We start from the raw sequence: 27,088 nt of genomic DNA, 5'->3' as shown, positions 1-27,088 counted from the left end.
TCTCATTTTAAGTGGGGAAAGGTTATCTGAGTGTGTGAGATGAATAACTCTGCACATTACTAACTGTAATGGCATTTGTATCATTTTTTTTTAGTTTGTTACTGAAATTACTGGGCCAGTTAAGATACACAACGTTTTTCTGAGCTACATGTCATGAGCTTCTGTTTAATTTTGTTCTTTCAATGGCCCCTATACATTGAAAAAGTGATTTATGTGTGACTGACATTAAAAGGAATGAATTATGGACCAATCTGGTGAATCGCACATACTTCTCCCCATAGTCACTTTCCTCAGGCACCTGTGCCGAAGCCTTTTGATGACACAGCTGCCTGTTGTTCACACTGATACCAATCTATTCAGTGTTTCACCTTATAATAGAAGAGCATTGCTTAACCAGGAGAGGAACGATTTCTATAAGGCCGTTTTATTGGCTGGCATGTCAAATGAGCACCTTGCAGAAATGAACCCGCATGTGGATGCACTATACTGTATGGAAAGTATGTTGTGGGAAGTGTTTTTTCCACCCAGATTTTTAGGACCCAATTTAAGAACTAGGCTATTCCAAAATATATTAGCTTCAGTTTGCCTTTTGGCAACCAAAAACTAACTTTTAACGCAAATCCAAACATTGATTTAACAGAGCAGACTTTGCTTCGAATTTAAAAAAAACAACACTTTTTCTTTTTGGCGTATTAACAATTTAATAGTTGACCCATTGAGTTTTGATGTAGCCGAAATTATTTTATTTCTTACAATAAAATTAGTCATTATATATTTTTTTTTTCTGGAAGACTTGTCCCCTGGAATAAAGTAGATCATTAGTTTGTTCACTACCACGTCATATTACCGTGCCTGGTGCATATCCTTTTTTTTTTTCAGCAAACAAACAAAAAGAGCATATCGAGCTGCACACACTATCCAATACGCCCTGCTGCTCTTTTTACAGTCTGATGCTGCTGACCGAGAAATCACTGCGACTGACTCTCTTCCACGCGCTCTGTAAAGAGGCGCGCGCCCCCTCGCTAAACTCTGCTGGGTCCGTCTGTCTTTCTCCCGCTGACTTCAAATGTTCTGCAGTTTATCAGCCAGACGAAATGCGTTCACGGCACATGGAGGGGGGGAATGTTTTGGTTGCTGTGTTGAAAAAGTGAAGCGGAATAATGCTGTGCTGAGTCACCGAGATATGTGAGTAAGAACTTTACTAACTCTAGCCTTAAAAAGAGGTGAATGTTACGATGACTGATGCTGTATTTGTGAAATGTTAAAGTTAAACGCAGCATTACATTTTTTGTACATACGTAGAGTTGTACAGGCATGCAAGCTAAGTTAACTCTTTAGCAGAGATGTGTTGTTGTTGTTTTTAAACTCTTTATCCTACTGTGTATTATTAATTATGTTCATTATTTTAATTAAGTGCAGCCCATGAGTATTCCTTAAATAGGAAAAGCTGCAATCCATTGTCTGAATTAGGTGCACACAATTTAAAATTTTTGATTTTTTTTTTCTAGAAAATCATGAGTCTTTTTTGTTGTTTCTAAGAACATAATGGCAAAACAAATGAGTAAAATCCTTACAAATAATCAAATAACTAATTTGGCTCCTCCTCATAAATACTTGTTATTTGCACAGGCCTCCTTTAGCTCCTCAAGTCATGCAGTGAAGGCAGCTCTCTCTATACCCATTGTGAAGATGGAAGGAAGAGGAAGACGCCACAGTAAATCAGAAAACTCATGCTCACAGCTTCATGCTCTAGCCTTCCTGTTATTCAAAAGTCAGATGAGATGAGCGCACAAATTCTTCTGTGTATTTTCCTGTCTGATGACGCCCTCAAGCACTACCAGTTGTTGTCTGCTGGGTTCTTACAAGTCGGTTATTTGTTTTTGTTTATTCTTTTGATTTTCCTCTGTGTTGTAGAGGTCAGGGTTTTCGAGGAGGAGGACGGTCATGAGGTGTAGGAGAAAACAGAGGCACAGACATCGGAATGCCACAGGCTGTCTCACTGCTGTCCTTCCTGCTGGTGCTCATGGGATATGGTGAGTTTTACCAAACTGTTTAAAAAACACAACTACTATTTTAAGGAGGAGTAGATCACTGCCTTTGAATGTATTTGATCAAGAACACACGTTTTACCTTGAATCTGTATTCCAATATTTGCCTTCGTTTGAATGGATTAGGGATGTTGAGTTGAAGGGAGTGAAGGAGCTACTGGAGAGTCAGCCTCTTCCTCTTCCCACACCCTCTTTGTTTTGTGAGGATGGTGAGGTTCACACAGCAGAATTTACACACAACACACCACATAGGCTAATATTTTATCTGTGGTACAACATATTTATTTCTCTTCTGGTTACTGATATTGTGCAAAAATATTCAGATACACTGACAAGTGGATAAATACTAATGGTTTGATCTGCTGTGTGTGTATGATGAAGTATGAAATGGGTTATGAACATTCACATTGTCTGAGATGAAAACAGATCTTTTGTTTTGCTAAGCAAATTCTATCATTTGTGGCTTTGGATACATTACATCTACACTTAGTTTCACCTTGACATTTGGAAATGTATCAATAGGCCTATAAGGGGCGCTATAGGGATTAGCTTGCTCCCCATGTTCTGAGGCAATATTCCTCCAAGCAGGCCGAACTTGAACCCGGGGTTCAAGTTCGGCCTGTGGCTCCTTTCCGGCATGACAATCCCTACTCTTTCTCACTGGTTTCCTACTCTATTCAATGTCCCCTCCAATTAAGGCAAAAGAGCCACGAATAAATCTTAAAATAAATAGGCCTGTACGCCCATAATGCACGCTTCAAAATTAAATAATTGCATTGCATTGTTATTCCACCATGGCAGTAAATTTGACCTTAAAACAAAGTAAAAAGAAAGCCTACAAGGTCATATCAAGACAAAGAAATTGGACATCTACCTAATATACAAAAAAACAAATATAACAAAAGCTTTTTTCCGATAGTAATAAATGTTTGTGCAAGATGTGTCTATGTATGATAAAATATTCTTTCTCTTTGCCCTCTCTCTTTCCTGTGCATCCTTTCCTTTAGCTATTGCAGGGCTCAATGTATGGCCTTCCTTCCACGTTGCCCTCAGCAACGCCAGCGTTTTTGTGGACTTCAGCACAAAATCCAACACCAGCACCATCCGCAGCAGGAGCCTCTCTCTGGTCAACACGGAAACCAACACCACCCTCCTGACCAGGAGTCTCCCCGGCAACCAATCTGCCGTTAGGGTGGAGTTCAACTGCTCCTGCTTCCTGTATGCAGGAACTTTCCGCTTCCTGCTTCGACAGACCAGCATCTCTGCTGTTTCTCATGATAATGGCACGGAGGACAGAAGCATGCAGAGCACTACCTGGTGGTGGAGTTCAGAATTGCAGGTGCAGTGGCCCACCTTTCACATCGCTGTGGAGAGGGCTGGAAACCACTCTGAATCTTTTCAGGCAAGGCAAACAAATATTAAACTTTACACACAGTGACGAGTTATTGTGCTGCAGAATGATGAACAGAGCCAAGGTATTCAAAAATATTCAACTGGATTCAGACGTTTAAAGAAATGATTCTGCTATCAAGGATCTACTTATCTATCTTACTTTAGATTACTTACCGTGCTTACTTTACCTTGGTATTTAAAGAAACGTATAGGACAGAATCACCTCAACCCAGATACATCATTTTTCAGATAACTTTGATGAAATGAAATAATACTGCTGTGGTCACTTTAAATGATTTTGTTCTAAGGAATAGAAAAAGCAAATAAAACCATACAGACTTATCTGACCCACATCAAATAAATAAAACATGATAAAAAAGACCCGGAACATGCAGCAAATGAATGGGACCTGATCCAGATTCAGATGATCAAGAAAGATTGATGATCATTCTACTTCTGTCTCTCTGCAGGTCGGGATCTCCACAAACGAGCACTTTCAGGCCTGCACCAACGGCATTGATTCTGCTCTCTTTCTAGAAGTCAGCTACATGGAGTTCAACCAGATAGGAAGAATCAGCATCGACAAGATCCGAGCCCGCACACGACACCCAATCAAACCCCTCCGTTCCCAAAGTGTTCAACTTTCCTGCGCCTTTCCCTTCACGGAAAGAGACTTCATACAAGTGGCTTTACGGTCTCCTCATGTAGCACAGGATGTGAAGAGCTCTGGACCTCTGTACCTGTCCCGTATCTTTTCCTACAAGCTGCAGGTGGAAAACAGCAACGCTTTTAGGAGTGGTTGTGAAGGGACTATGACTGTTAAACTGATCACCCCACCATGTGCTCACATCCACGGGAAAGTGTTGCTCTATAAGGATGCAGGTGCTGGGAGAGGCGTTTCTGTATCCTCTGGGATGGGAACAGGAACAGCACTGATAGGGTTTGGACCTGAGGAGCCCTCTTCTCCTCCGTTAGCCTTTAACTGGCTGACTCAGGGAGAAAATGAGACCGAGTTTAACTGCTCTGTGTTTGACCCAGGAAGGAACAAGTACTGCTTCCGCTTTGTTTTCAACTTCAGTCGCTCCCCTAGTCCTGCACAGACCTGTTTGGTGGTTCACAGGAGTGCTGGTAAGCTTTAATGGATTGACACATTTACACGAAGCAGCTGTAAAGAATACACTTACAGTCTATTTCTGCTTGTCATTCAACAGTAACACCAGAGCAGCATTATTGGAGGGAAAGTGCTGCTTCACTATAATTATCCTGATAGAGACTTTTATTCATCATAGTAAGAAAAGCACAGGTGTTCAAATTAAGACCAAAAACCACAGAAAAGTCAAACTGAAATGAAAGAAAAATAAAGACCACATAACAAAAATCCTTATTAGGGCATGCGAGACGGAAATAGTCTGGAGGCCAAGTATGTCCCTAAGGGATGACACGAAACACATCATCAGTGTCGTGAAACAAAAACGTTTTACCATGAAATTCTCATGGTATTTTAAGAAAATGCCCTGTGCAACTGAGGATCAAAAAATAGTTAACTTCCACATTCCAGTGCAGCATGTGCAGTAAATACAGATGTTGCCTGCAGCTGTGCCCTGACTTTTCTATTTTGGGGATAAAGCATTAACTGGTTGACGCCATGTGATATGATAGATGTATTTTTTCCATCTCCAAGTAGAAGGGCTCAATTTGCTATGCTTATCTCTGCCATACTTTTGTTCACCCATCTGATCGTCACATTGAAGTAAAAAAAAAAAGAGTCTCTCCTGATTGAATGTTGGGTAGTGTTGTGGGCCTTTTGGCATACGTTAATCAAGGTTATTCAAGAAAGAAGCTCGATAGACTTAAGGCATATTAACACAAATGTATCTGTTATTTCAGAACATTTTTCGCTTGCTTGTTTTCCTGCAGAGTCATGGGGCCCGTGGCAGCCGTGGAGTTTGTGCAGCGTGAGCTGTGGAGAGGGAGTGAGGGAGAGAGTGCGTGAGTGTTTGCTGCCCTCAGGTGTGGGAGGGATGCAGTGCACCGGCATGGTGAAGGAACAGTCTCTCTGCTCACTGGAGGACTGTGCAGGTCAGCCACACTTTTAATCCGATTTTTGTCTGTAGATTTTCTTCCCTTATCCTTTTTGGTTTAAATTCAGCAAGAAGCATTCGTCTTTTATGAATTAAAATATTATTGTTCCTTTCTTACCTCAGTGTTGCCTGCACCCTCTCCATCCCTGCCCTCTGTGTCTGTTGGAGTTTCACCCCTTGGTGGTAACATGGTCGTGGTGGTCGGTATCTCCCTCTGCCTGGCTGTGATTTTAGCTACTGTTGTTGTGACTGTGTGGAGAAAATTTTGCCAGACCCCTCAGTGCAGCTCCGTCCGTAGAAGCTCCATGCACTCCCCGGTAGGACGCAAGCTCTCTGATGAGGCCTCCATTTGTGGACACAGCCTCCAGAGACCAAGCCTGTCGGATGGCCACTGTCCACTGGGGGGTGTGGGTGTTGCCCAGAAAGACGCTCCTGTCCTGGGCAGTCCGCCTCTCTCACAGACCTTGGTGATGCCACTACCGCAGGATCCAGAAAGGCTTTCCCCCACGGGTCAGAAGTTGTTGCCACCAATATTTGGGTATGTTTAGATTATTCTTTCACTTTCATATCACATGGAACACACTTTTACCAAACTATTCATTTCAATCTACAGTCTAAGAAGTTTACATTTACATTTTTCGAAGGTATCGGTTGGCTCAGCAGCAGTTGAAAGAGATGAAAAAGAAGGGGCTAAAGGAGGCGACGCAGCTGTATCATGTCTCTTCAAGCCCCGTCCATGACACCTTGGTCGAAACATCTGCTTCACCCACAGCTTCCCCCATCCCTACACCAACTGAATTCACTCATTTGGCACTCCCGTTGGGCCTCCAGGATGACACCAACCGCAATCATTTTCAGATTGCATCTCCATTTTCTGAGCAGACTTCAAGGGTCACACCCAACAGATTAAGTCCCAAAGTGGAGCTGCTCCTGGGTCCTCGTGTCTCTGCTACTAAAAATGGAGGAAGCTCAAAATGGCGTGACCGCACTGCGGACTGGGTGGAGATGGTAGAGAGGAGTGGGTCAGCGGCAATCAGACGAGGAGAAGATCCAGGGATGGGAAATCACAACAATCCAAATTTCCGCCGGACCTCCAGTTTTAATGACATGAAACCCCAGATTCCAATATATGCACAATCCAGACAGTTCAGAGAAAGGAGCATGACTCAGGTTGCTACATGGTTACTTAATTATTCTGTGTTAATAAAGTGTTGGTTATATATTGCTATATATTACTTATTAAGTAAGATAATACATTTTTCTTCTCAGGTGGGATCTCGCACCCTTCCTGAAGGAAGCTGCTGGACCAGAGGCGGACGAGAGAGGCAGCCATACTGCTCTTACCCAATTCCAGAGCACGAGGCCTCAGATTGCCCTCAATCCAGACCCCAGAGAGACAACAAGAGGAAGCCTTGGATAGAAACAGCTGGCCTTTCTTACAACAGTGAACTTAAACACACAGGAACCAACACAACACATGCAAGTCATGCTAAAGCAGACCCCAGTGGCACTGCAGAAAAGCAAAGGAGTTTAGGGACAGCGGGCAGGGAGGGAATCTCAGGGATTGGGGGCCCTGCGGTGAGTCCTGTCAGTCTGAGTGTTGATCGTGCAGAGCGGGCTGAGCAGAACTGGAACCGCCGTGGCCCGTCGCCTATCCAGAGGAACATCCTGGCACGTAAATTAAAGGAGGCTCAGTCTAACTCAGGGGCGAAGGCGCGGCAGCGCAGCTCCACTTTTAGTGTATCATCCCTGGAGCAGAGGACAGGTCGCTGCCACTCTCTGCCAATGTCTGGAGATTACAGCAGCACTGGTGGCTCCCCCTACAGGCTGAGTGAGGCGGAGCAGAGGATGTTGGACCTGGACCTGTCCTCAGCATATTTCAGGGAGGAAAAATAGACCATGCACAGCAGTTACTATTTAATTTTTTTGTCAGAAATTTGGAGAGTATGCTTTTTTTCAACTGATTTTGTTTTCTTATTCAGAGTATGACTGTTTCAGGTCAATATAGTTGTAAAGTATTGTTCCAAAATAAGCCCTTTTTGAAGTGATGTCTGTATGCATTATTGAACATAAGCCGGATCAATAACAGTATGCAAAACACTACAGAAGTTAGTGTGTTCATCTAAGCCCTCTTAACTGCTGCATGTGCTGTGTCTTTAATGCAGTCTGCAACACTGTTGTAAAAAGAATAACTCTCACTTTTGGATGCAGTTTGTTTATTTGCTTGAGTTATATCATACACTTTAAAGAAAGAAATTCATACTGGAAACTTAGAACAACTGTACTGTCTACATTTGTAAATAGGTAAACTCATGTCACAAAAGTGGGAAATTAAAATACAAAGAATTCCAACATGACATTATTTGCCCTCATTTACAAAGTATAATCAGACGTGTTTTTAAATGTCCCCAGCTCCACTGCCTCCAGCGTCCAAGAAAACCAAAGGCCGCACCTTCATGGTGGTGTGTCTGAGTGAATACCAGAGGCCTCTCCAGGTCCCCCACACCACACCATTGTCGTACTGGCCCTTATACGTCCCTTTGCGATAGAAGTTCCCATTTAGGTTGGCTGCATGACACCTGTAGATACCAGGTTTGTACACAATTTCAAGAGTTTTACGTTTGTCTTTTCACAAGGCAATCTGAAGCTCTGCTTTTGTACAACAATCAAGGCAGATGGACGTAAACAGACAGAGCATCAGGTCTCACCTGTTGAACCACCACCCTGCTTTGTTCTCCTGAGCACAGCTGCCCTGAAGGTAGCGGTCATTATCCTGCCAATCACCATTGTAAATGTTAACATAATCATTATTCATACACTTTCAATAATAAACCATTGGAGAGGCTTCTTAGAAAGTTTAAAAAGAGTCGTGACCTACCTGATCTCTGGTGCTGAACTGCATGCCGCTGAGGGAAGTAGACCAGTGCTCCACCATCCCCCCACCACCAGTCAGAGCATCTCCAGCCTGCCCACTATACATTTCATACTGGAGACGATACTTATCCTGGAATAGATATTGAAGCAAGCAATGCTGGGGATCACAGTAACTCTTTGAACAAGATATTGAACTGTAAAATTGTTTATCTTACGGCCTCATTGGTGATCCTGAAGTTCTCATAAAATGCATGATTTTTCTTTCCATCCCAGTCCATCAGATCAATCTTCACCAAGTTGTTGCCTTCATGATAAAGAAATATGGGAAAATAAATAAGGTGGAAAATTCAAACTATGCAGCATTTTTAGAAACTTTAAGGAAAGCCTAACAGAGAATAAATCCATGCTTGTTTGACCTTCTGAGAGTAGAGAATAAATGTGCTCATTCCCCAACCAAAACTCATCATTCCACAGCTTGAAGTCACCAAATCCATCTCTGTAGTCCACCCAATCCCTGAAATGAGAATTGGGCATATATAAATCTCACATGAAACAGCTGTGTAAATCCCTCCCACCCACACCGCTATCCCTCGTGCTTTAACACCTGTTGAAGTCGACTTTTCCATGCCGACGCCTCTGAAACACCGTCCATCCCCCTCCATCATCCATGTCGCAGTAAACCAAAAAAGGATCCTGCTGTGATTTGGGTCTGATGCGGTAGAAACCACTAGGTGGTCTCAGCCTGTCGAACAGTTCGGAACAGTCTAAAAAATAGCATTAAAAAGACCATTAAAAAGATTGCTGATTATGAAGGTACTGTCAGTGTTGTAACTTATATTTCACACTCTTTAAGTAAGATTTATACTAAGAGAACTTCTTAAATGATGTAGTTCTTTTTTATGCACTGAGGGGTCTGTAAAAACCCAAACTGAAAACTAAACAAATGTTTTCTAATACAAGTTTTATTTTACCTTTGTCATGGACAACTAAGTTGCCTGCTGGTGGAAGTAGTTTTATCAGGGTCATATCAGAGCTGTCTAATGTCTCATTGCGGCTGCTGCTGTGGTTTCCGGCATGGTTGGTCTCAGTGTCAGGTTTAATATCAGACACAGCAGGTTGTAAAGGCCTGAAGTATTTGTGCCTCTGCAAGTGCTCAATCTGCCAAGTCCCGATCAAGATTTTGGTCTCCAGTTTTTTTATGCTGCGTTTGAGAGCTGCAACTTCTGGTCCACACATGTTCTCTGCCTTAAATGTGGAAAAGACATGTCATGTTATTCTGTACATGACATTTCTAAACTTATTTCGCTGCTATAGCCGAGAGCTTAGCAAAAGCATGTGATCTCATCTCCAGGTGTTGGTTAAGCAGACTTCATCCACGTTGACTCTCTTGACATACTAGGAGTCACGGCTCTTTAACAGCTTTGCCTGTAAATTATGCCTTAAGGTCAAACATTTTCAAATTTCATTTGCGGAACAAAAAAATGTACATACCGTCGACTGTGAAGAATGAACCATGGGCGAGCACACCAAAGCCAACAACAGCAACACAGGCATGGCCTTTATGGAGAAGTCCCTTGCCGCAAAATGACTCTGAAATGATAAAAACATATTTTAAAGAAGGATAAGCCAATACTGATAAAGTAGGAATCTTCAACGTATCAAAATCTCTGCACAGAAAGCCCACCTTCATATCACAGTGCCTTGTCTTGTTTTCTTCAGGCTCAGTGTTCTTTTCCTCTCAGTATTATTTATGGGCTGGGCATGGTTCTGCATGGTCCACATTAGGGGATCCAGACTGAGCCTACCTCGTCAAAAACTGAACTTGAGCCAGTTTGTATTTTCTCCCTCTATCAAACATTTTAGTATGAGAAAAAAGTGGCTGATCCCAGACCTGCAAATGACCCCATGGACAGAGATTGTTGAGAAGATGCCACTCCTTAAATACCTGAACAAATGTTCTTTTTGTTCCCTATTTTGGTCAATAAACTCACACTTGAAGTTTTTACATTTCTTTCCCTTGGGTATTTGGGTGTTTTATTATTGTGTAATCATTGTTATCCCAGATAACACAGATCAGGATTGACTTGAACTTTTGAATAAACCACATATGTACATAAATATATAAAGATATACTGTTAGAGAATAGATATACAAGCTCTTGAGGTTGACTCGTTATATTAAACACTGTTATTATATAATTATTTGCTGATATAACAGAATAGAGATAATCCCTCTAGGCATGTGCTGGAAGAGGAAATGTAAAAAACAAAGCAATCAGAAATAAATAATATGAATTAAGGCGACATGCTTTGATCAATGCCCTGAAAAATGTCTTAAAATTGATCATTTTAAAATGTAATGGAACCGAACTGTCAAAATATAAAACGCTTAAATAAAGCAGCAAGTTTTCCCATTGAAAAAACATAAATAGTCGTTGATTTGGCTCCCCCTAGTGTTTGTTAGTGGTAAAAAAAAAAATCATCTAAATGTTTTAGATGATAGTGTTTTCGTCTGCAATCTTTGGACGGTATTTATTATGTCTAAATATTAATTAATAAATGTAAATGCTTTTCAAACAGGTGTTACAGTAATGTTTCTTATTTGTTTTTTAAAGTTGGAGAGGTATTTTACCTTTAATGTAGCAGTTTTGTTCCCTGGGTTTTAGGTTTTAACAAACTTAAATTTTCCATTGGTCGCAGAAAAGCAGAATTTCAGCAAGTCGGTGTTTTTAAAAAAAAATGTTTTTACCCTGGTCATTTTTTAATCGTGCTTCCACTTCACAAACCAGGATAGGACTGTCGTTTGGGAATGCGTGTTAATTAAAACCAGATGTTGCTGAGCGGAGGGAGATATGAGAGGGCTGCAGCTAAATGTTGTCTTACTTTTAAGGTAGCAATAGTTTCAAATGCTCTGCACAGGAGGGTTATGGTCAGGCTCGGTGTGTATGTGGGCTGAGAGAAGATAAAAGTTGCAAAGAAAAAAAAGACAGAGCGCTTCTTTTTTTTTTTTTTTTTTTTTTTTCACAGAGGTCCAGGAAGTGTGAAACCGCTACGTTTGCAAAAACGCTGAAGGAGTTAGAGTTTAGTGGATGGACAGAAAATAAAATACACCCGGTTAACCTTTGAACGGTTTTCCTTTGTCCTCACAAGAAGAAGTCACAAGACAAAGTCTCGTATAATTTCACGGATGACAGTCCAAACGGTAAGCAGGCGATGCGACTTTAGCTGTTTTTTTTGGGGGGGAGCAAATTTGGGTCAACAAACTGCCCGAGTGAGGGAAAGTTTTTGGATAGGATGTGCTGAAACACTGGGGGCTTTGGATTGTTTAATCTAGCTGGTTGTTTTCATTTTTGAAAGAGAAAAAAACAAAACTCTCTTAAACAGTTTGCTCCAGTCTTGGTTGCATATGTTTCATCAACAGCTAAAAAGAACTTTTTCAGTTGCTGTGTGATTTATCAATGCGAGGAAATCCTGCTGTCTGATAACTGTGTCGAGGCGCAGGGGTGCAGACTGTGCAGAAGTGTTTCTAAACTGGATTTTTAGCTTTGGTGCTGCTTTTCTAAAGTTGTAATTTTGGAGCAAGGTGCATAACGAAGGAGTTTTATTTATTTATATATATTTTTTTTACACTTTAATTGTCCAACGCAGAGACTTCACGTTCAGGACAAAGTAAGGAGGAAGACCCACACATCATGTCCTCTGTGCATTTCAATCCAGGGTCGGATGCAGGTATAAATGGGTGAGGAGCAGCCTATACCTTTCCTAACATTTAAGGAAAAAAGTGAATCTTACCTTCACTTTGTAATCTTGTTTTTTTTTTTGTTGTGCTTAACATTTCCAAGTTGTTTTGCATGCTTTTGCATCTTTTCAAGCTGATTTTATTCTTTTTGTTGAGTCGAAATCTCTCTCTTTTTTTTTTTTCTGCAGAAACATTGCAAAGATGGAGGATGCTAAGGTGGAGATTGATGATGGGAAGGACGAGAGTGTGCTTCCAGACACAATGTATCAGTAAGTTTCCGCAGCTTGGACAGCAGATAGTTTTGTCATACCAAACTTTGTACTGAAGCAACTTTCTTTCCTTTATTTGCAGCAATGTGCGGAAGAAGATATCCCCCCTTGTTATGTCCTTTGGATTTCGGTGAGCTTGTCTACTGAGGGTAACAACTGATGGTTCTTTTCGTCCCGAATTGGTGATGCCTAATGTTTGTCTTTTGTCTCCTCTTGCAGTGTATTCGGGGTGATACTGATAATAGTGGACTTCGTGCTGGTGATTGTGGATCTTTCCCTGCCAGCCGAAAGCAGAGATGTTGGCAATGCAATAGAGGCTGTGTCACTCACCATCTCTTTCTTTTTCCTTGCCGACGTCCTCCTGAGGATCTATGTGCAAGGGTAAGTACACTTTTCAGTAATGTAGCTGTAAATTCAGGCACTGCTTCTTTTTTTTTTTTTTTAGTTTCCCCATCTCACAGTCTTCTTACAAATCTTGGCGAGGCTTGCCAGGTTCTATATTTGTTGACACCGTGTTGGAACAGGTCAAAATATATGTTTATTACTCACAGCCTGTGAATGGGAGAACATAAAACATTCGGAAGAGTGATGCAAACATTCCCAGAATTGTGTGTCAGCAGAAATGAAATGTGGTTAGCTGTTGAACGGGAAGTTGTGAAAAGGAAGCAGAGCAGGAAATGTATGACATGTTTTTGGCTGTTTCTTGGGACACTTTCTGACTCAGCACTAGTACAGTTTCACTGAGTGAATACTTTCCACCCACGGTGAAGTTTTTCTTATCATTTAAAATTTAGGCCCATATTATTAATTACATGAGTTGGACCTTTTTTTTCCCCCAGCTTCATGTTAATAGTCTTATCTGCCTTCTAGGTTTAAAGTGTACTTCAGCTCCAAGATGAACATTGTGGACGCCTGTGTTGTGGTCATCACGCTGGTGGTCACTATGATCTACACCTTCTCATACCTGTCAGGAGCCAGTCTCATTCCCAGGTACCTGTTTCCCCCTGCAAGCCCCACTTACAGACATTTAATACAGTTGTGTTAGACGTGTGTTTTCTATTCTCTTATTGATGTTCTGCTCCACAAACAAAGTGCCCCCACACAGGTGTTTTCACTCATTTGTTAATTAGACATCTCTTCACTGGTGCTTAATCAACATCTGCCTCACTCTCCTGTTAGCTGCACCTGTAAGCGTGGGATTTGTCTGCCTTTCTGCTAATCTGTCCGGGGCCCTTTCCGAATTGTCACAGTTCAGTATGCAGTACGTACTATTCAGCAGGGAGTTTCAGTATACCAAACTTTCGTGGTCATTCAGTATGCATGTTTTGGGTCCACCTCAGTATACTGAACATTTCAGTATGGATACTAACTTCCGGGGTATGAACTTTCAGGAAATGAATTGTGTTTTACCACCCACAATGCTGTGCGAAATTAAACGTAAATCGTCACGTCCGCCTCCAAATCAAAACAAACGAGCGTGGATTAATTGAATACATTTTTAATCTAGAGTTAAAGTCCCGACTGAAATCACTACTTTAAATTAACAACAGAAAATATAACAAATATCTGCATTATTATAAAACCTTTCCCCCTCTATTTAAATAATGATTTCACTAATTAAATGCATCTTTATTGGTTTATTTTATATTCTGTATATTACTGTCTTTCATTTGTACTTTTCTTTATGTACTGTATGTTATGTAGTTATTTAATCTGTCTTTTACTTGATTTACATTGTGATATTGTTTTTTGTTTACCTGACTGTATATTCTTCTTGAATAAAGCTAAACAAAAAAACGAAAAAAAAAAACGGGTGGATGCGGCCGGTTCGGGAAACGTAAATGACGTCACTTCCTTACTGAATGAATCAGACGAAGTAGGCACAAATATCTGCCTACTGTGTGTGCATACTGAATAGTACGTACTAACAGTATGCAGCACGGATAGTACGTACTGCATACTGCCTACTGCATACTGAAAGATTGAGTATGTACTTGGCAATTTGGATACGGCCCATGAGTTTGGTGTCATCGTGATTCTCACATGAGCTCCATCTGATGTCTAATGAGACATGATGATTTAAAAACACCTGTGAGGAAGAGTGCATTTTTTTTAAATTGTTTTACTCTGTGGCTCAGTTTGTAATATTCACAAATTTTGGGGACGGTGTCAAAGCAGAGTAAACCATATCGTCCTCCTCCTAAACCGTTGTGCTTAATTTTTAATTTCACTTGCATCTTTCGATCCAATTCAAACAACTCTCTTAACCCCTCTCTGGGCAATTAGTTTGGAGCAGCATGTACATAGAAAACATAAATAAAGACACCAGATTGGATATAAACGCAATGAAATGACCATTTGTGATGCTAAAAGGATTAAGTCAGTAAAATATAAAAAAAAAACCTAAGGAGCATTCTGTAATCTGGTTGCGGAGTGGATGAAAGATTTAGAATGACGGTTAGTTTTACTGAATTTAACAATGTCCTGATGGCAACAGAGAAAATTCACATTCACAAAAAGCACATGACCAGAAGAAGCTAGAGTACTCTCGGCCTTGCAGAGGATCCCTGCTGGTTACAAAATGAGTTCCAATCTGTCTGTTTCACACGGATAATCTTTGAACAGATATTAAAGATGCTGTTCAGACTGTTTCTGCCCTTCACTGAGAGGCTGTGAAAGCAGCAGATAAAAGAGAAACAAAGCCGACTCTCGGTGAAAGACTGACTTAAAAAAAACAAATGTCACAGAATTACAGGACTGACTGGAAATGATTCAGTTTATGTAAAAGGTGAACTCTGGCTTCCTCTTTTTACGAAGCTTCAAACATTTCATACAAAACAACTATTTGACTTTCATTTCAAAACTTTAACCCTTTAAATTCAATTGTGTGATCATAATAGATCACCTTTTAATGTTAAGAAAAACCAAAAAACTGAATGAATAAATGAAGAATGGAAACCTATAACGACAGTTCAAGATGTTCTGTTGTAACAGGAATAATAAGATGAAAATTGATGAAGTAATGGATTGGTCTCTTTTACAAGATGAGGTTCAAGTTCCTAAATAAAAGAAAGACATGCAATAGGAATTAACATTGGAAAAAAAATGGCTTAAATTAAAACTTCAAAGAGCTTAAATAAAGTCTTCTAACTTTGTTTACTGTTGATGTGTTTCAGGGGTTTGGGCAATAAAACTTGATTTTTAATTATGATTTTTTTATAATCTGATGGTAATACTATTTCAGTTTTGATGCACAATGTTGGTGCCAAAATGTGGGTTTACGTTGCCATTATTATATTTTCCTTTGTGTGTGTGAGTGTGTGGGTTCCTCTACTGAGCACTCTGTGGAGCCTGGGTGGATGCTGTGCTTAGAGCCTCCAGTTGATAGCAGTCAGGTGTTCAAATGAGAGCAGACAGTTTTTCGCTCAACCTGTCGTAGTTTAATCTGATGGAATTAGACGTAACCAATTTGTTCATTTTTAATATAATGCAGTGGGTGTCACATTTCCAAGAAATGCATCCTCAAGCCATTTGAGGTATATCAATATCTTCAAAAACTGACTAGTGACGTAACATTGACTTTAGCCAGATTGCCCAGTCATGAAACTGCCCTTGAGTATGTTGAGCTCCATAAAGCCTGTTATTGTTCTTATGGTAATGTTAAATAAATACTTGTTAATGCGTTAATATTTTTGGTTCAGTATAATGTATCCTCTGTTCCTTGTCAGGGTGGTGACATTCCTACGTTTCCTGAGAATAATCATCCTGGTGAGGGTTTTCAGACTGGCAGCTCAGAGGAAAGAGCTGGAGAAGGTCACCAGGAGGATGGTAAGGCCATCATACCCAGCTTCTTAATAAAATCCAGTTATAATAATATGATAATAATATGTATCAGGACACCTTGTTGGTCTTTGTGATCATCCACTTTGTTATTTCTCTCAGGTTTCTGAGAACAAGCGGCGTTATCAGAAGGATGGATTTGACCTTGACCTCACCTATGTCACAGGTATTTGTTACATGTGAAACAATGTTAATATGTCAGAAATACATTATAATACATAACACATTTTAAATATATTGAACATACAGTATGTTTGCATCTCTACCCCTTTCTTTCTAGACCGCGTCATCGCCATGTCTTTCCCCTCCTCTGGGAAGCAATCTTTCTACAGAAATCCAATAAAGGTTAGTCAGACACAACTTTGGGACGTATAAACTTCCATTATTCACAATTTTATTTCAAACAAATATAAAAAATGAGACCCCTTTAAGTGTTCACATACCTCTGCAGGTGTTTTAACCTATTTCTCCTCTCTCTCTTCTCAGGAGGTGGCGAGGTTCCTAGACACTAAACATGACGGCCACTATAAAGTTTACAACTTGTGCAGTAAGTCAGCACTCCCCTGTGTCACATGCACTGCACTCCTTGTCATAGCTAATGAAACCCGTGTCCCTGTTGTCTTTCGTTTCCAGGCGAGAAAGGCTACGACCCCCAGTTCTTCCACTACAAGGTTGAGCGAGTGTTCATTGACGACCACAACGTCCCCTCATTGGAGTGAGTCACTTTTCCTGTTGCGCCGTTTTAGTTTCAACTCTTATCTGTACCCTGCAATCACACTGACTCTAGAGTTCAGCTGCACAAGAGGGTGTTTGATATTCTAGTACTGGTATCAATGCAAAAGGTTTATATTGTTGACACAACCATAATGCCTGTGTTATGAGCTCATGCAGTAGCATGGTATATTGCAAACCACAGTTACAGGTTGTACAATATTTTCCAGCTTATCTACGTTTCCTGATCATTGTGTGTTCTGTCTGTCATAGGGACATGCTGAAATACACAGCAAGTGTGAGGGAGTGGATGTCCGCTGATCCCAAAAACATCATTGCTATTCACTGTAAAGGAGGGAAAGGTGAAGTACTTGTTCTATTATTATTTTGTGAATTATTTCAGTTTGAGGGCCATTAGATCAGTGTAGCAGAGTTGAAGCTTTCACTGTTAGTTAACCCTTTAATGACGAGCTTAAGCTCACATTTGATTTTATTATGCTGGTTGTACACTCGACAGGACGCACAGGCACCATGGTGTGCACCTGGTTTATCGACAGTGACCAGTTTGAGAGTGCACAGGTACGTCTCTTTAGGTTTTTGTTAAGTTAAGGTAAGGGTGAAAACATGAGCAAAACATTAAAGTTGTCTTTTTTTTTTTCTGTACCTCACCAGGACAGTCTGGAGTATTTTGGTGAGAGGAGGACGGACAAGAGTCAGAGCTCCAAGTTTCAGGGAGTGGAAACTCCTTCTCAGGTAAGAACAAACCACTCAGGGGCCAAGTTCCCTAGGACTGCTTTTGGATCAGGGATTAAGTAGTTTAAGACTTATTTGTATGGAACTGCAAACAATGACCATGACTGGCGCCTCCTAGTGGTAGTATTAAATAAATTACACTGGCATAATGGGGTAAAGCAAGACACAGAGGACACATTTATTTTCAACTCTTTCCCCTAGTTGCTTATAATTAAGCAATATCAATCGAGAGGGAGTGAAATTCTGCTTAATATCAGCTGTGCTGTGATTGGTCATAGTGGCAGGGCTGCTGGGTGAGACGATACGACCAGCATATAGAAGAAAACGTCCCCAAAGAAAAAAAAAAATCAATTACCGGTAATCATGTTTTGCTCCCCAAATTGAACTGGTTCAACATTTATACTGAAACAGACCTGTTGCCAAGCAACCCAAACATTCTCATGTACTGTGGCTAACTCATTTGTGTTTTAATTTATCATGCAACAAGTTAAATAAGATTCAGAGGTAACAGCACTAACAAGGACAAACACTGTCTGTTGTCATATTAAGAGGATTAAGAAAACCTGGCTATGGGCTATGTTCACTGAATCCTTAGCTATACGCTTATGATTGATCATGACAGTTAAAGATTTGAATGGTTTATCATCCATTCAATGAACATGAGATTTCCTTGTAACACCCTACACATTAGATAGTGGGTTAGGATGGTTTAGCTCTGCTGTGACCAGTCCTGTACATATGAACCACAGAGCCGGTACGTGGGCTACTACGAGATCATGAAGACCAACTTCAACAGACAGCTGCCTCCACCTAAAAGCCTCAGGATCAAGAGCATCCGCATCCACTCCATAGCAGGTAAAAACCCTGTAAACCTGCAACCCCCTCCAATAAGCAAGAGTTTCCCTTAGTCCCGCTGCTGATATCTACCTGTTTTGGTCTTAATCAGGTGTGGGTAAAGGTGATGGCAGTGATCTCAAGGTCAAGATAATTGTGAAGAAAGAGCTGGTATTTCAATGTGTGTGTGCCAAACAGGAGAACTGCTCAGTAAGTATCACACACTCCTCTGTTCATGCACTCATCAGATCAGACTTATTTGTCAAAAAGGTCTTTTAGAACGTCCCTTGTGTGTTTCTTTTTTAGCTCTTTCCTGATGTGGGGAACAATGCAGCAGTCATCAGCCTGCAGAATGGACCTGTGGTTGAAGGCGATGTAAAGGTCATGTTTGAGTCAAGTGCTGTGAGTACTGTCATTTACAACTTTCCACTTCAAATGAAAAAGTGCTTCGGCGAGTGTCATTTTATTCAGGTAAACTTCATTTTTTTTGTCATTTCTTTTAGGGTCTACCAAAAGGATATGAAGATGTCCCATTTTACTTCTGGTTCAATACCTCCTTCATAGAAGAGGACAAGTATGTTTGTAATGCTCTGATGCCTTTAGTCCTGCAGCACTCAACTCAAACATTTATTTCTTTGCCGTTCTGTGTGTGATCTCTGCAATTCATCTCCCAACAGGTTGCATTTACCAAGAGAAGAGCTCGACAACCCACACAAATCAAAGACCTGGAACCTGTACAAAGAGGACTTCGGTGTCACTATGTTCTTCTCAGAACCATAAATAAAAGTCCTTATACAAGGATGTAGATGATAAAATGGGTTGTTACAGTTGAACCTTAAATGATGTATGGTTTGCAGTAATCAGTGGCTTGAACACTAATTCAATAAATGAATGAGAGACAATTAATTGATGCTCAAATGGTGTGTATATATGTCATTGAGGTACAGCAATGAGTCAAATCATGTAGACTACGGCTTTGTTCTGACCAGCTATTAAACTTAACCGAAACATACAATAGATATGTGAAATATTGTACTTGAATGACTTTGAATTTCTTGCTGTCAATAATTTAGTTTACTGGTATGCGTAGAATTTAAAAGGAAGAATGTGCTATTTTACACAAATATAGCAGAAATCAAGTATGTAAATGTCTCTCAATGAGTGAGATGCACGAGTCCCGTCAGCTGCGTTGTTGTCGGAGCCATGTTTACATGGAAAGGACGGCTGACTCCTCCCCTTGCTTATAGGACTAGATGTCGTGTAAGCATTTGTAGATCAGTTATTCTGTGTCAACTTACATGCGATGTGAAGCGACGGGCTAATTTAAGTCTGCCAACATTAGCCTGCTAACAATGCAGCCATTTTTGTATGACGCTTTTGCTAAACTCCGTCGTGCGAACATGAGGGGGAGGAAGTTAGGTGTGTGGCTAGAGGAGAGTGGAGGCTTCAGTATGGCGGACATATCACCAGTTTGTTTTGGTTTCATGCTCAAGGGTGATATCTACTGGATCAAAAAGTTGCACATTCTTTTTATTTTGAAAATTATTTTTCATAATTTCAGCATTATATAATGCTGAAGGGTAGTTGTCTTAGAAACAGTCAATGAATCTTCAATGAAATTGCTTGCCATTACTTCATCTAAAAAAAATGTTTGGAGATGAATGGGCTGCAGACACAATGTGAGTTTATATTCCAACCTAAAAGTAGTTATAAGTACACCTCTACTTTGAGACGCTTCATTCATGTAGTTCTATGAAGTAAATACTTTTCAATTTATACTTGATGATTTTCCCTAACAGAAACAACAAAACAAAGTGGGTATATAAACATCAGATTATTACTTTTATTCACAATCTCTTTAAATTATTTCTCATTTTTTACAAGTTGCAATGAGTGCTCATGTTACATCTCAAGTATCAGACAAAGATGTGCGAAACTTCCAGTGTGCCACAGGTTGGGCTTACCAAACATGTTCTCTATTAACTCATTTATAAACACGCAAACAAAAACTGAAAGTGCAGACAGAAGTAAACCTCAGAGAGAAATACTGTTCTTCAGGTGTGAAGACCTTTTTTGCTGAGGCAGATGGTGCTGTGCATCATGAGAGATTATTTACAAACTTAAGTGACCACAAATTCAACTATGCTGCAGATAAGAGACTGACAAAAGTATTGTGTGCCATATGGTAACCCTACAAAAGTTCATACCTGAGGTCATGACTGATGTCCATCAATCTTCAAGATTCAGTATCAGCCGATTGCATCATTAAACAAACCTTAAATCCCAGCCAATATGACAGTGATCTGTAATTCAGAGCAAACCCCAAATGTTATGGAATCAATCCTAATTCCCTCAACAATCAGCTTTTCTGAAGAGCAGTTTGCAAAATGATATTGGATTGATATAAACATTATTCTCCCTTAAACAAGGCACCCAGGACAGAAGAACTGCCAAAATCTCAACAACTTTCAACAAGCCACCTAAATCCTGCAACTCTGCATTTCAAGTAAACAGAACATCATTGAAGCTGTCTTTACACAACTGGCATTGCAAAACAGCAGTTAACAAACAGAAGGCATGCTGTAAATTCCAGTCACAAATGTCTGTTTAAAGACATGACTGATAAAAAGGCAGAACTTTTTGGACTCAATGCAAAGTTCAATAAAGTGACTTAATGTTATCCAACAAATACCAACCAATCAGACCCATCAGCAACAGAAATTTTGGCTCAATTTTACATTTGGTCTAATTGCTCTAACCTCACCCATTCTTTAGTCCAACCTTCTGTATGAAGGTCAACAAAGGGTTTTTCTGGCAGCCCGGGCTAAGTCTCCCCCGAAACCATGGACGAGGTCACACTGCTCGAGCTCATCGTAACGCCCGCTCCGCAAAAAGCACAGTGTTGTGGTTTTGCATGTCTCATGGCAGGGCTCTGAAACATGTCCTTTATGTCGCAAGTACCAGAACTTTTGGAAGATCTTGTCATCTTTGAGAAATGTCTGCATTAGGCCGTCACAGTCAGACGGAAACAGAGTGGTCAGACCGTAGGCCTCAGTGGCACGGTACAGCAGTGTCCACGTGGGGTTCTTTTCTGGGCCACCTTTCTCTCCTGGACTGTGGTTGGCCTCTGTCAGGTTCAGGATGTAGGTTTCGTGGTCTAAAACCAGCCGAGAGCTGCCTTTGTAGCTCCCATCTACATAGTAGACCCGGTAACCTTGGAAAAGACATTATTTTAGAATTTCTGAGATGTGTATGGGGGTGGGGAGCGGGGGGGGGCTTCTAAAATGTTGGAAGAACTAGTGAAACACTCACCTGGGTTTAGATTTACATAAGTGGTGACACTAGGCGCAATAAATGCCACTCCCAGTGGGCGGGACATTGTCGCCTCGTCATAAAACATCTGGAACTCATCCATGTGTGTATGTCCAAAAAACTGTCCAGAAATGGTACTTTCATACCTGAAGGAAAAGTTACAAAGGAAGAAAAAAGAAAAGAAAGTCTCATCTTTTATATTTGCAGTGTGCAAAAAGTCACACTGCCACATGCAGCCACTTTAACCACAATAGGAAACTGAAATTTAAATTAACTCCCATTTACATGGACCGTAACACCAGAGCAAAGACATTTGACATGCAAACAAAAAGAGGAAGTAAAACATGTGCTGCTAACAATAGGCCAACCACATTTAAATTATCTTCATATCTGCAGGTCATACAAAGGAGTTCAAGACCCCTGATAATCTGAATTGTTTACTAGTCCACGTAAAACAGAAAAGCTGAATTATTATTTCATACTTGGGTAATGCAGGTTACAATTTACATTACATAAATGGTCTCAACTGCTACACATACATGAACAAGAAACCACTGTTGAGTGTGCAGAGCAGTATCAGTGACAACAGCACGTAAAAGAGACAAACTCATGTACCTTCACTGGACTGTAATATCAAGCAGTTGAGAGACTTGAATATTCAGGTTTACACGTTGAATGTAGCTACATACCTGTTAACAATATGATAGTAGTTCCAGCTCCAGCTGCCAAGACACAGTCCTGGTGGGATGTGACCAATGATATGAACCTTAAAAAAAAAAAAAAACACATCATGTAAAGGAAGATTATAGCACCAATAAAAAAATTAAAAAAACACTTTTTTGCAAGCTTAGTTTAAAGAGTGCAGCACAATAACAAAGCCATAGAGTCATTATCCACATCTAGTATGACGCACAAGACTATAGGACGTGAGCCACATTCAAAAAGTGTTTAATCAGCGTTACAATTTAAATTTTATGTGAACAAAGTCCTCTTTCATCATTGTTTCTGCTCTTTTACTTTGTTTTACTGCTCTCTTTACCTTCTCTCCCTTGTCCTCACTGTCCTGGAGAATATGGACAAGCCATTGCAGCTGGTTGGCAGGATCTGTAGAGTTCACCATCAGCCAGAAGTTCTCTCGAGCACAAAAGTTCATGTTGAGGGAGACCACCCTTAAACCGGGCTGGACCTCAACTGTGAAGAATCCTCCATACCTGAAATTATAACCAAAGAGAGAAATATATATATGACTTAGACATGAAATCAGCTCTTTGGATATAGTCATAAAAAGTCAAATTATATACTGACTAATAATATCTGAAATGTGACCACTGCTGTTTGAGAACATCAGGATGTGAACTGCAAGAACAGAATATTCAATGATCTATATACACAGAGTTTCTTCTTGAACTAAACCAACTCTTTGTGTAAAGATATTTGATGCAACAACCGCACTTCTGGTTTATCAACAAGGTGGCAGGACATGCACAACTATGTCAACAAAATAAAAACATTTAAAATTAATCATCAAGAACCTCAAAGTCTTCAAAGCCTGCTCCGGCAGCCATGGTGCCCATTCTTCAGCCATTGTATTGTAGAGCCAGGAGCTGGATCTGTTGCCATGAATAAACGGTGGTGGAAAGCTGTTCACTGGCGTACTCTCATGGTTTCCTACGGCAGGGTAAACCGTCACATTAGGTCCCAGGTGTCTGAACAGAAGAAAGCATAACGATGTGAGGATCAATTCCAAGGTATCGCATGACAGACATTAAGCACGGAAACCCTGAATGTTATCAAGTGAATGTTATCAACTGAATGTTATCAACTTCAACCCAAAGAATTTTGTGGGTCAAGTTAAAAAGAAATTGTGGCAAGGAAAAATTCCAATAGCAGCTGGTTATCAACAGGAACAGGGTTAAAAGGTCGGACATTTCAACACCAAATTATTCTATTAAAAACTACTCTAAGCTAGGTGGGTGCTGGTAAATAATAAGTAGCATACACAAGATAAGTACAAAATTATATACTCTAGCTGGCGAGTGTGAAAGCACGAAGTGTGTTTTAACTTGTGTCAAAGAAAGATTTTTTACTTGTGGATGAGCCTGGTGATGATTGTCAGCTCTGACAGCTGCTGTTTCCTGGTCTGTGACCAAACATTGTGCGCAGGAATGTCTCCGGTCCAGTACACCCAGTCCCAGGGACCGGCTTTGGCAGCGTTCTCCAAGAGGTTCTCCACAGTCCACAGAGGCAGGTCGCACTTACTGTAGGTTCCCCAGTAACCAGCCTCCCTCCGTCTCCAGCTGGGAGAGCCGGAGTCATTACGACAGCACAGAGGGTCCTTACAGTCTGCGCTGCTGCCAACTTCATACTCCTGTTGGTGTAGATGATTGAACTTCAGAAAGAGGGCCTCGATCGAAAACACAATCATGTGACCAGAATCAATCTGATGTTGTTTAGTTAGCCATTCCAAACTTCCTGGAAACACTGTAATATGTTTGCGAGTAAATCATCAATAGAAAAAAATGTGTTTTTGTTGGCTATGACCGCAACGCAGATGTGATGCTGGAATTTATACCATCCACTATCAAAAAAAAAAAAGAAGATGCACCCCTGTTCACCAGCACTTTCTACGTAGTGACCATTTCTTTTCAGTTCTTCCCTGGCACACACTCACCTTGTCCCAATGAACGTCTGTTAGGAACAGGACCCGGCTCTGTGGAGAACCGGGTTTGGGAGGGGAGGGTGGTGTAACAGGCGGTTTAGGAACCTTGGGCAAGCTGATGTTCCAGGGTGCATAGATGTCTAATTTCCCGCAGGAAGGCCCAACCAGAATGGCACACGCTTCAGAGGGCCACAGCAAGGACTCCTGCAGAGCCAGGATGAAGTCGTCCCTGAACAGTTCGGTTATTTGTCGACAGACCTGCTCGTCGGCCAGGTGAAGGCGGATACACACCTCACCTACTGCTTTTGCCACCCGCTCCTCATTGACATCACTCTGCGAGAGGTTACAAAAGCAGGGGTTACAAAGCATTCGAAAAGAGGTGGGGCGACTACCCGACTGAAGAGCCTTTGAAAGATATCAAAACCTCAAATTTCCAGAAAACAACAACAAGGCTAACAGAAACCAATTTGAATCATCTTCAGTTCCAGATTACTAGACATTACTGAACATTTGACATTCCTGCTTACATTCTTGGCGCTGCTTTTCAATATATAGGCTATATCTTGCTTAAGCCCTTTCTAAGGCAAAAATGTTTCCCATATAACAGTGGAATGTCAGGAATGAAGTTCTTGTTAATGTCCATAAAAGTATGAATGTTATTTACTTTTTACAAATAGACCATGGAGGTCAGAAAATATAAAGAATGTTTTTTCAGCTAAAATCTTGAGAAGATAAAGAGATGACATTCTGAAAAAGAAACTTCTCCCTATAGGGGCCCCGTTTGTTTTCTAATTTAGTAACCCCTTTTTCAATATTGTCTCAGAATAAGAGAAAATACAATTTTGAATAACTGGCAACTTGAGCAGGGAGGATGCAGATGTGAATCACATCCTGTCTTACCACCCTAACTGTACTCAGGTCACAATTTTTAATTACTACACAACCTAGAATTTCATTGAAAATGTAAAAGTGTTACTTTTCTTATGCAAGGTTGTACTTTGTAGCGCAGTTAAATCGTTATACTGACTCTTATATTCTAAATATACGAGCATAAAAAAATATAGCTTGTAAGGTGACTATACAGTTGAATCATACAATCTTAAGAGCATCAATTCCTGAACTAAAAACTAAAACTGCCTGTCATGAAGGGTTTCTTAAGGACTGTTGTCCTGTGGTACATAAAAAACCAACACCAATTGAAATTGCAACTACACCAAGATAAAATGAAAATTACCTCGTTAAAATATGTAATACTCACTGTTCTTTGTTTTTTTAATTCATAACTGTATGCTTCCTTTCTTTTCATTGTCCATTCGAGTTAACCCCATATAAATAAAATCAGTCTGCTTAGCATTGAGGATATCTCCATGTAGGTCATATTTGAGCTCTTTTATACCTCTAGTCTGTACGTCACTGTGTCTTGAAATACATTTTAATTGGATGGAACTGAATTTAAAAAAAAAAAAGAAAAAAAAAAAAAAAAAAGTGTTTTATGTCTGAGTTTAGGAAAACCCGTGCAAACATTACCAGGAGGGCGATGTCAAGGATGGTGAAGAGAACTTTGCACACGGGGCAGGTGATATTTCTCCAGTTAAATCCGACATCTGGACGGTTCAAGCGCTCCACGAAGACCAGCCTGGTCTGCTCGGAGGTCCGCGCCGGGACACAGGAGCCCAACAGCGGCCACGCGAGAAGCAGAGCGCACGCTATCAGGACCCTCATTGTTCCCCTGACAGCAGGTGTGGTCGTCAGTCTGCATGAAGAAACCAAAAATAAAAGTGAGGGGCGTCAAAGGAAGTGACACCAGAAACTGACAAACCAGCAACAAACAAACAAACAAAACAGCCTGCTAACAAATGTAGCCAGCTGGCCTCAATGTTTCCACCGCAACCTCGTCCACTCTTACCAGTTTGTGGCGAACACAGACAGGTCAGAAGATCCGAGAAAAGTCGCTCTTCCCTCTTACAAAAAAAAAAAAAGTGTCCAGAAACAAGGTCGTCAGCCCCCTCTGTGTGCTCCTCGGTGTGCACACTGGTGTACTGGTAGCTCGGTCTTGTGAACAGAAAGTCAGCTGACACATCACGTGTCGCAGTTTTTTTTTTTTCTTCCCTCTGAGTAAATTGTAACTCAAACCACAGCTGATAAGTCGACTGATAATTGCACTCGAAGTTTTTGAGTGGATTACCTTGCCCCAGCTCTTTTTTTCCCTTCTATACTTTCCTGCATAGTACATGCTCCTGCAAAACTGTTAAAAACAGATAGGCATACATTAAAGCTCCCTTCAGCAGTGCTCTCTGGCCATGAAACAGACTGAATGTACCACTAATGGAGAGGTGTCAGAGTGAGGGGGGGCTGCCCACAGTGGGCGCTCCTGAGCTGGTGGGGGGGGAGGGGGTCTAGGTGCCTTGCTCAAGGGCACCTCGGCAGTGCTCAGGAAGTGGACTGGCACCTCTCCAGCTACCAGGCCAGTTTTCCGGACGTTACGTGCCGGGACTTGAAAAGGCGAACCTCCGATTCCCAAACCAAGTCCCTACAGATTGCCGCCCAAGTTGTTGCCGCCTATAGTTGACGTGATTA

At 40.9% G+C, this 27,088-nt stretch overlaps 4 protein-coding genes across 8 annotated transcripts; 2 read left to right on the top strand and 2 right to left on the bottom strand.

Annotated features, from left to right (window-relative positions):
• Positions 1 to 955: 955 nt before the first annotated feature.
• Positions 956 to 7,878, top strand: LOC109988362 (thrombospondin type-1 domain-containing protein 1). Of its 4 annotated transcripts, XM_065963179.1 has the most exons (10): positions 956 to 1,185; positions 1,630 to 1,714; positions 1,915 to 2,033; positions 2,175 to 2,257; positions 3,056 to 3,450; positions 3,911 to 4,568; positions 5,358 to 5,519; positions 5,645 to 6,059; positions 6,166 to 6,691; positions 6,791 to 7,878. In XM_065963179.1, exons 3-10 carry the CDS (start codon positions 1,945 to 1,947, stop codon positions 7,415 to 7,417), a joined length of 2,955 nt encoding a protein of 984 aa, XP_065819251.1. In that variant the 5' UTR covers positions 956 to 1,185; positions 1,630 to 1,714; positions 1,915 to 1,944; the 3' UTR covers positions 7,418 to 7,878. The 4 variants fall into 4 exon arrangements, with proteins under 4 accessions (XP_065819251.1, XP_065819250.1, XP_065819252.1 ...); XM_065963178.1 differs by lacking the exon at positions 1,630 to 1,714 and having other exon boundaries at positions 957 to 1,185; XM_065963180.1 differs by lacking the exon at positions 2,175 to 2,257 and having other exon boundaries at positions 958 to 1,185.
• fgl1b (fibrinogen like 1B) lies at positions 7,727 to 10,146 on the bottom strand. Its single transcript, XM_020639819.3, has 9 exons — positions 10,080 to 10,146; positions 9,887 to 9,985; positions 9,367 to 9,640; positions 9,000 to 9,159; positions 8,812 to 8,909; positions 8,611 to 8,699; positions 8,400 to 8,525; positions 8,230 to 8,294; positions 7,727 to 8,100 (listed from the first exon to the last, which is right to left on the bottom strand). The coding sequence occupies exons 1-9, from the start codon at positions 10,083 to 10,085 to the stop codon at positions 7,920 to 7,922; spliced, it is 1,098 nt and encodes a 365-aa protein (XP_020495475.1). The 5' UTR covers positions 10,086 to 10,146; the 3' UTR covers positions 7,727 to 7,919.
• A 1,145-nt stretch (positions 10,147 to 11,291) lies between these two features.
• tpte (transmembrane phosphatase with tensin homology) lies at positions 11,292 to 19,559 on the top strand. 2 transcript variants are annotated; one of them, XM_065962890.1, is made up of 19 exons: positions 11,292 to 11,596; positions 12,043 to 12,133; positions 12,322 to 12,402; positions 12,485 to 12,532; positions 12,622 to 12,783; positions 13,273 to 13,392; positions 16,131 to 16,230; positions 16,345 to 16,408; positions 16,523 to 16,587; positions 16,729 to 16,789; positions 16,876 to 16,957; positions 17,227 to 17,315; positions 17,471 to 17,532; positions 17,626 to 17,706; positions 18,456 to 18,561; positions 18,653 to 18,750; positions 18,847 to 18,942; positions 19,044 to 19,114; positions 19,218 to 19,559. In XM_065962890.1, exons 2-19 carry the CDS (start codon positions 12,087 to 12,089, stop codon positions 19,318 to 19,320), a joined length of 1,536 nt encoding a protein of 511 aa, XP_065818962.1. In that variant the 5' UTR covers positions 11,292 to 11,596; positions 12,043 to 12,086; the 3' UTR covers positions 19,321 to 19,559. The 2 variants fall into 2 exon arrangements, with proteins under 2 accessions (XP_065818962.1, XP_020495473.2); XM_020639817.3 differs by lacking the exon at positions 11,292 to 11,596 and having other exon boundaries at positions 11,644 to 12,133.
• An 800-nt stretch (positions 19,560 to 20,359) lies between these two features.
• Positions 20,360 to 26,577, bottom strand: smpd1 (sphingomyelin phosphodiesterase 1). The gene is made up of 9 exons (XM_020639865.3): positions 26,418 to 26,577; positions 26,039 to 26,264; positions 24,524 to 24,844; positions 23,940 to 24,220; positions 23,385 to 23,558; positions 22,892 to 23,063; positions 22,542 to 22,618; positions 21,853 to 21,998; positions 20,360 to 21,754 (listed from the first exon to the last, which is right to left on the bottom strand). The coding sequence occupies exons 2-9, from the start codon at positions 26,231 to 26,233 to the stop codon at positions 21,336 to 21,338; spliced, it is 1,785 nt and encodes a 594-aa protein (XP_020495521.2). The 5' UTR covers positions 26,234 to 26,264; positions 26,418 to 26,577; the 3' UTR covers positions 20,360 to 21,335.
• Between the last annotated feature and the right edge of the window lie 511 nt (positions 26,578 to 27,088).

This window comes from Labrus bergylta, chromosome 14 (genome assembly GCF_963930695.1).
Source record: "Labrus bergylta chromosome 14, fLabBer1.1, whole genome shotgun sequence".
NCBI lineage: Eukaryota > Metazoa > Chordata > Actinopteri > Labriformes > Labridae > Labrus > Labrus bergylta.
Note: the sequence above shows the minus strand (reverse complement) of the source record. Positions and strands in the feature narration are given on the sequence as shown.

Bases quoted from the DNA above. Each gene is read 5' to 3' on its own strand.
- LOC109988362 (XM_065963179.1), top strand. From the start codon at position 1,945: ATGAGGTGTAGGAGAAAACAGAGGCACAGACATCGGAATGCCACAGGC. The intron at 2,034-2,174 runs GTGAGTTTTACC...TGAATGGATTAG, and splicing joins GCTGGTGCTCATGGGATATG to GGATGTTGAGTTGAAGGGAG. The intron at 4,569-5,357 runs GTAAGCTTTAAT...GTTTTCCTGCAG, and splicing joins GGTGGTTCACAGGAGTGCTG to AGTCATGGGGCCCGTGGCAG.
- fgl1b (XM_020639819.3), bottom strand. The intron at 9,160-9,366 runs GTAAAATAAAAC...GCTATTTTTTAG, and splicing joins CTTAGTTGTCCATGACAAAG to ACTGTTCCGAACTGTTCGAC. The intron at 8,101-8,229 runs GTGAGACCTGAT...TGGTATCTACAG, and splicing joins GCAGGGTGGTGGTTCAACAG to GTGTCATGCAGCCAACCTAA.
- tpte (XM_065962890.1), top strand. From the start codon at position 12,087: ATGTCCTCTGTGCATTTCAATCCAGGGTCGGATGCAGGTATAAATGG. The intron at 12,533-12,621 runs GTGAGCTTGTCT...CTCCTCTTGCAG, and splicing joins GTTATGTCCTTTGGATTTCG to TGTATTCGGGGTGATACTGA. The intron at 13,393-16,130 runs GTACCTGTTTCC...GTTCCTTGTCAG, and splicing joins GGAGCCAGTCTCATTCCCAG to GGTGGTGACATTCCTACGTT.
- smpd1 (XM_020639865.3), bottom strand. From the start codon at position 26,233: ATGAGGGTCCTGATAGCGTGCGCTCTGCTTCTCGCGTGGCCGCTGTTG. The intron at 24,845-26,038 runs GTAATGTTTGCA...AACCTCTCGCAG, and splicing joins TCCTTGACATCGCCCTCCTG to AGTGATGTCAATGAGGAGCG. The intron at 23,064-23,384 runs GTTCTTGATGAT...TTATAATTTCAG, and splicing joins CAGGCTTTGAAGACTTTGAG to GTATGGAGGATTCTTCACAG.